This window comes from Oryzias melastigma, linkage group LG19, assembly GCF_002922805.2.
Source record: "Oryzias melastigma strain HK-1 linkage group LG19, ASM292280v2, whole genome shotgun sequence".
In the NCBI taxonomy this organism is placed as follows: domain Eukaryota; kingdom Metazoa; phylum Chordata; class Actinopteri; order Beloniformes; family Adrianichthyidae; genus Oryzias; species Oryzias melastigma.
The window spans coordinates 20,182,357-20,189,366 of NC_050530.1; the positions used below are offsets into that span (position 1 = coordinate 20,182,357).

General features: G+C 40.9%; 1 protein-coding gene across 4 annotated transcripts in view; it reads left to right on the top strand.

Moving 5' to 3' along the window:
- The window catches only part of exoc6 (exocyst complex component 6), a 28,808-nt gene that overhangs the window by 4,856 nt on the left and 16,942 nt on the right, over nt 1-7,010 (top strand). For all 4 annotated transcript variants that reach the window (XM_024298128.2, XM_036217068.1, XM_036217069.1 and 1 more), the window contains exons 3-9: nt 1,965-2,012; nt 2,141-2,231; nt 2,575-2,620; nt 5,505-5,558; nt 5,711-5,861; nt 5,952-6,107; nt 6,417-6,485. In XM_024298128.2, coding sequence (XP_024153896.1) covers nt 1,965-2,012; nt 2,141-2,231; nt 2,575-2,620; nt 5,505-5,558; nt 5,711-5,861; nt 5,952-6,107; nt 6,417-6,485 — 615 coding nt within the window. The remainder of the gene's footprint in view (nt 1-1,964; nt 2,013-2,140; nt 2,232-2,574; nt 2,621-5,504; nt 5,559-5,710; nt 5,862-5,951; nt 6,108-6,416; nt 6,486-7,010) is intronic.

Here is a 7,010-nt window from a genome sequence, read left to right on the forward strand (position 1 = left end):
CCTCTAAACTGTTCAATGCAGGTGAAAGAAATATTTTTAACACAGACAAATACAATAAATGACAAACTGGTCACATAGGGGGGATGTTGATCCATTTTTGATGCTTTTAAACCATCAACAATGACTTCCTGTTTATGCAATCCAGATTGTCAGGTTTAAATTTAAGTTTGACATCGTCTTCACTGCTCCCAGAGTCCACATCGAGGATTATTTGAAATAGAGCTAAGTGTTTCAGAGGAGTGTATGTCTTGCTGCTATTGGGATGTTTGTCTATTTGACTTGAAGATGTGTCTATGTTTATAAGTCATAAACATGCACTATATGACCAAAAGTATCGGCTCACCCATCCAAATGATCAGAATCAGGAGTCCTAATCACTTGGCATGCTTACTGTTTTTAGAAACATCAGTGAAAGCATGTTTTGCTCTCAGGATCTCAGTGAATTCCAGTGTTGAACTGTCATAGGATGCCACCTGAGCAACAAATCCAGTCTTGAAATGTCCTAAATATTCCACAGTCAACTGTCAGTTCTATCAGAACAAAATGGAAGAATTTGGAACAACTCAGCCAGGATGCTGAAAGTCTAAAGAGGTCATAGACTTTCTGCAGTCAGTTGCTGCAGAGCTCCAACCTTCATATGACCTTCAGATCAGCATAAGTACAGTAAACAGAGAGCTTCATGGAATGGGTTTCCATGGCAGCAGCTGCAGCCACACATCAACAAGTACCATGTAAAGCGTGGATGCAGTGGTGTAAAACCGTCACTGGACTCTAGAGCAGTGGAGACGTCTTCTCTAGAGGGAGGAATCATGCTTCTCTATCTGGAAATCTAATGGACCCGTCTGGGTTTGGAGGTTGCAGGAGAACGGGACGTTTCAGACTGCATTGGTGGAGGAGGAATGATGGTGTGGGCTTGTTTTTCAGACCCCTTAGTTCCAGTGAAAGGAACTTTCAATGCTTCAGGAGGCTAAAACATTTTGGACAATGCTCCCAACCTTAGTGGGAACAGTTTGGAGCGGGCTCTTCATCTTCCAACATTTTTGTGCACCAGAGCACAAAGCAAGGTCCATAAAGACATGGAGGACAGAGTCCTGAACTGAACGCCATAGAACACCTTTGAGATGAATTAGAGCAGAGACTGAGAGCCAGACCTTCTCCACCAACATCAGTGTGACCTGACCAATGAGCTTTTGGAAGAATGATCCAGAGTTCTTATAAATACTCTCCTCAACCTTGTGGACAGCCTTCCCAGAAGAGTTGAAGCTGCAATAGCAGCAAAAGGTGGAGCAACATCATATTGAACTCTGGGTTAGGAATGAGATGGAACTTTAGTTCAAATGTGAGTAAAAGCAGGAAAGCCAATACTTGTCCACATGCATCAGGTAACTCCAACCCCCACACAACCTGTTAGTTCAAATACACAGTAGGTACTACATGCTGCACTAACATATACATGGGCAAGTTAATGGCTCATCAGTGACCCACCACGACACAACAATGGGCTCTCGGACTAGAGGGGGGAACTCTTCCCTGCGCAAATTTGCGCAGGCTCAGGAATTCTAGTGTTAAAAGCTGATCGTTCTGATATATTTTTAAGTTGTCATTTTGAAAGGGTTTCCTAAAGTTTAGGAGATTTCCGCTTAAGCAACTGGCTACAGTTTCAAGACTTCTGCTTCCGGCTAGAGATCGGTTCTTGCGCCATGTTGCATGTGACCAGAGGCCCCTACTTTGTGAGGGCCAATACAACCTTAATTGATCCACAACGGTTAAACTGATTAGTTACCAGATTTTAATAGAATGGTAGAAAATACAATAACTTGAATTAGTGACTATCCATTACAACTCTGTGGAAACCGCAGCACATACTCTATCCTGCAGTAGATCTTTAATTCAGAAGGTCATCTGGAACAGAAGTCCTGGTATGAATAAAACATCTAAGATCTGCTTTTGCTTTTCTTTCTAAGGGTCAAGTGACTGACACTAATCGAAGACTCCAGGAAGCAGGAAATGAAGTAAGAGTTTTATCATTCTGTGCTGACATGATGACAGGATTCCACCTGCTGCTCCGCTCTCAGGACGTGATTCCCTGCAGACCCGACCGTTCCTTTAGCCAGCAGTGATCCTCTCCTTCCTCCTCCAGGTGACGGCTCAGACGGAGGAGGTCATCCGCTGTCGCATCCAGCAGAGGAACATGGCCACCACCGTGGAGAAGCTCCAGCTTTGTATTCCAGGTATTTAAGGTCGACTTGTCTGTTGAGCTAAATGTTGTCGATTTTTTTAATAGTTATTTTATGATAAGTATCTCAGAAGTGCATTATTTAGTCTTGTGTGCGAAAATATACATTAAAAATCTGCACACAGTATAATTGCTGCAAACAGGAAGAAGAAGTTCAGACAGAATAAGTTCAGGAAAAAATAGTCTCTTTAGAAAAACACTGAGTTAACCTTCACTGCCCTGACTGTTGCTATGGAAACTGTGTTCTGCTCTCGAGGATGCTCGGGTCAGTCTGTAAAGAAAAGCGTGTGAAGAATATTTTTGAGGAATGTAATCCTGTCCTCTTTGTTCACTTGTAGTGCTTGAAATGTACAGCAAACTGAAGGAGCAGCTGACATCCAAAAGGTAAACATCTCACCAAGCATCCAACAAAAGTCCTACGAAATCTCAACGTTTTCTATGAAAGGAGAGTCCGGACGTTTCAAATGAATCAGTCTCTCACTGGGTGTGTGAATTTGGCTAATTTTGGATTTTTTTTCAGTTTTTTAGGCTAATTTGGAGCTTAGCTAATATTGTAGCTTTATGCTAGTTGTTTTTTGCTAAATAACCCATTTTAACAGTTTTTAAGTCTGATTTGGATTTCAGCTTATATTTCAGCTACATGCTGGCTGTTTTAGCCAATTCAGGGTTCTTTCCATTTTTTAGGCTAATTTGGAGCTTAGCGATATTTCAAGTACATACTCGCTGTTTTGGCTAATTTAGATTTTTTTTCAGCTTTTTTGGCTAATTTGGCATTTTGCTAATATTTTAGCTAGCTCTCATCTTCAGCATTTTCAGTGGCCAAATTCAGCTAACAGCATTCACACTAGCATTATCTCAGGTAATGCTATATATCTAGTTTTTAAAATGTTTTGGTATTATTTTTTTCCATCAAGATTACAGAAATTAATTATTTTAAAGTGGCTGTGTGTGTCTTTCTGGAAAACCGTAAATGTTTATGTTAAGGGTGTTACATTTTTCTGTTAATCTACAAACCGACCCCGACCCCCCATCAGAGAAGAAAACAGTTATGTGGCCCTCACAAGAAAACGTTTGGGGACCCCTGATGTAGATGATAATAAAATAAGAAAGCACTTTATCGTGATTATCCCTTCACTTCAACATGTTTTGATAAAATAAAGTTTAAAAAAAAATCTTCATTTTTTAGGAATTCTAAAAACTATCAGAAAATATAAAAAAGAAGGAAGTTCAATGGAGGGAAATTGCTCCCCAGTTGTGAAAACAGCATCATCTTAGTAAAAATAGATTCGATAAATCAACCAAGCCCCAGCATGAAGAAGGTTTCGGACAAAGATCAAGCGCAGAGCGATGCAGAACATGTGCTGCAGGTTTCTGTCCGACTTTTCAACCCCTGCCCCGTTCCTCAGCTCCCCCTGAACTTCACTTTTACCCCCTGAACTTCCCCTTCAGCCGTGTTTACGTGCCTGGCTGTATGAAGAACGGAGGGGAGCTCACTCTGGACAGGAAAATAATGACCCTTTTCTTGTTCATGACTGTGTTCCAAAGAAGGAGACCATTCACTGGAAGGACAATTGACCCTCAGTATGCCCTTGTTCACAACAAGGCCCCCTCACTGCCGCTCCGCTGTGGCCCTCTGCCAATCCAAGTCAATTAGACCATGCTGGCCACCTTGGGAGACTTGTGTGTGTGTGATGGTGAAGTATACTTTAAACACCAGGAGCAGAGCCTCTGGGTTCTGTCCGTGGTTAGGAGACATCGTTGAGTCGTGGATGTGTTGACACTCTGGTCTGTGCGTCTTCTGCATCTCGATAAACCTTTTCACTGCACACTTTATGAGTGTCTTCTATTCATTTGTCACCAACACATTTTACACTCACTGACCAACCAATTAGATCCCTTCACAGCTTGCCTAACAGTCTAATGATGGGAGCTGAGCGCACTGACCCAACAGTGAACTTCACATCATTTATTCACAGACTGAGTTTTTAGAAAAAGAAATCACAAACTGTACTTTTAGAAAGGAACTGAGCTGCATTCATGCAGATGAAGCTTTGGCTGCAGTCTCATAAAGTTCATAATTCACCAAGAAGTTGCATTTTAATGTGGCAGAGTTGAACTGTTGAAACGTTTTTTCTTCATCTCGGCTGAAGGAAAAATACTTTCTGCTTAGTGAGAAAGTTAAAAAAAGCTTCCTGAGAAATGGGAACTAAACATGCTTTAGTGTTGGGGTCCCTGAACGTTTTCTTGTGAGGGCCACATAACTGTTTTCTTCTCTGATGGGGAGCCGGGGTCGGTCTGTAGGCTATCAGAAAAAGTCTAACAATCACAGCCTAAACGTAAACATTTATGGTTTTCCTGAAAGTCACACATAACCACTTTTAAAATAATTAATTTCTGTAATCTTCATAGCAAAAAATAATACCAAAACATTACCTGTGATGATGCTGAAGTGAGTGCTATAAGCTGAATGTGTCCGCTGAAGATGATAGATGCTGAAATTGATAACTAAAAACGCTGAAGCTAATTGATGAAAACGCTGAAGCTTATAGCTGGCTAAAATATTAGCAAAATGTCAAATTAGCCAAAAAAAACCTGAAAAAATTCTAAATTAGCCAAAACAGCTAGCGTGTAGCTGAGATATTAGCTAAGCTCCAAAATAGTCTAAAAAATGAAGAAAAAGTCAAAATTTACCAAAACAGCTAGCATGTAGCAGAAAAATTAGCTAAATGCAAAATTAGCCTAAAAAACTGGTACAATGTATAATTTAGCCAAAACAGTTAGCATAATGCTAAAATATTAGCTTAGCTCCAAATTAGCCCAAATAACTGGGAAAAAAAGCCAAAGTTAGTCAAAATTGCTAGCGTGTAGCTAAAATATCAGCTGAACTTCAAAATAGCCTAAAAATCCTTAGTAACTGACAAGATAATTGCATAAAAACAGCTGAACAGCTATGGACGTAAAAAAAACCCATAATGATAAAGTATAATAAATAATGATAAAGAAATAAAGAAAAAGTGAATCTCCATTAAACCAATAAATATTCTCTCCTCTCCATCAGAGTTCAGACTGCAGAAGGATGGAATAAAAAGTCACGTTCTATGTGGTTCTCCATCTGTGTTTCTGATAGTGTGGGGGGGGCCAGACCAAATGTTGAGGCGGGCCTGATCCGGCCCGCGGGCTGTAGTTTGGGGACCCCTGTTTTAGTGGCTCAGAGGCACTACAGCAGCACTGTGTTGTCCTCCTGTCTGAAGCAGTTTTTTCTCCACAGGTATTATGCTGCACTAAAAACCATGGAGCAACTGGAGAAGGTGTACATCCCGAGGTAGGATCCTGCTGCTGTTATGTTGATTGTTGGATATGAATTGAATTGAATTCTAAAATGCACCTTCACTCACTACAAAGTTTCAAACCTTGAATGATGACCCTGAAACAGAGCTGCATTGGGACTAACATGTTGTGTTGTTGGCGTCACAGAGTGAGTCAGTACAGGTTCTGTCAGATCATGGCTGAAAACCTGCCCAAACTCAGAGAAGAGATCAAGGACATCTCCATGTCGGACCTGAAGGACTTCCTGGAGAGCATACGAAAGCATTCTGACAAGGTTGGAGAGACCGCGATAAGACAGGTGTGTGTTCCAGCCGCTTCATCCTGGAGCCGAGCCGGTTCCATCAAGTATTGTTCCATCCGCCTCACTCATCAGGTTCTGTACGCACAGGCGCAGCAGCACAGGACCTTCCTCAGCACAGTAGCAAAGCAGGCCGGCTTAGACCACTACACCAAACCTGTGTACTCTCTGAATGGACGAGCACACTCGCACATGTCCAACGGTGTTCTGATGGAGGCAGGAGACGAAGAGGACGCTGAAGATGAAGTGAGGAAATATTCTCTGTTTTTGATAACTGACATGAAACTGATTGTCTTTCATTTGAATAGTTTTTATTAGGGTGTTAGAATACATTGATTCTGTGAAATATCACAACACAATACTGACAATACTTGAATATGTGTAAAATGCTGTCACGGTGATATTTATTTATTTATTTATAAGCAAACTTGTAGTTCAGTCTTACTTTAGTTTTCCACTTTGACTAAATCCTAACTGAATAGTTTCATAGAATCAGGAAACGGTGTTTGGTCAGTCAGACACGCAGATCTGTTGTGATGTTTCTGTGTCTGACAGATCCTCACAGCTCAGGACCTGGTGGACTTCTCTCCTGTCTACAGATGTCTACACATTTACACAGTGCTGGTAGGTGTTTTTGTTGCTCTAACACACAAGTTACACAACTCGAAAGGACCTGGTGGTGCAGGAAAGTCATTCAGAGGAACAAAAAAACATATTACACACAATAAGTTGGGGATGGTTTTTACATGAGTGCTTTTCCGATTTGGTCTGAATTTTAATTAAAGGGCCATACCATGATTTTTGTAAGTCTTTCAGAGTAAACTAGATCCATATATATTGTCATAGATTTCCTTTGGAACGCTAAAAAACTAATTATTTAAGAAATATTACTTATTTTTGTGGACTATTTTCATAGCTGGAAGTAAATCGACTCGATCTATGAGGCTCCGCCTCTCACTCCCTGAGGGCGCCACCTACTTTCTCATTGACATGTTATCCAAGAAAATTTTCTTTTGAAATATCTATGTAAATATTGTGTATCCTGGGCGTTTATCCCCAAAATTTGCTGCTAGCTTTTTGGAGAAAGTGTTTGTGTTAGCCTGGGAGCGGAGCAGACTTCTCCTGGATGGGTGGTTCTCACTCTGTGAC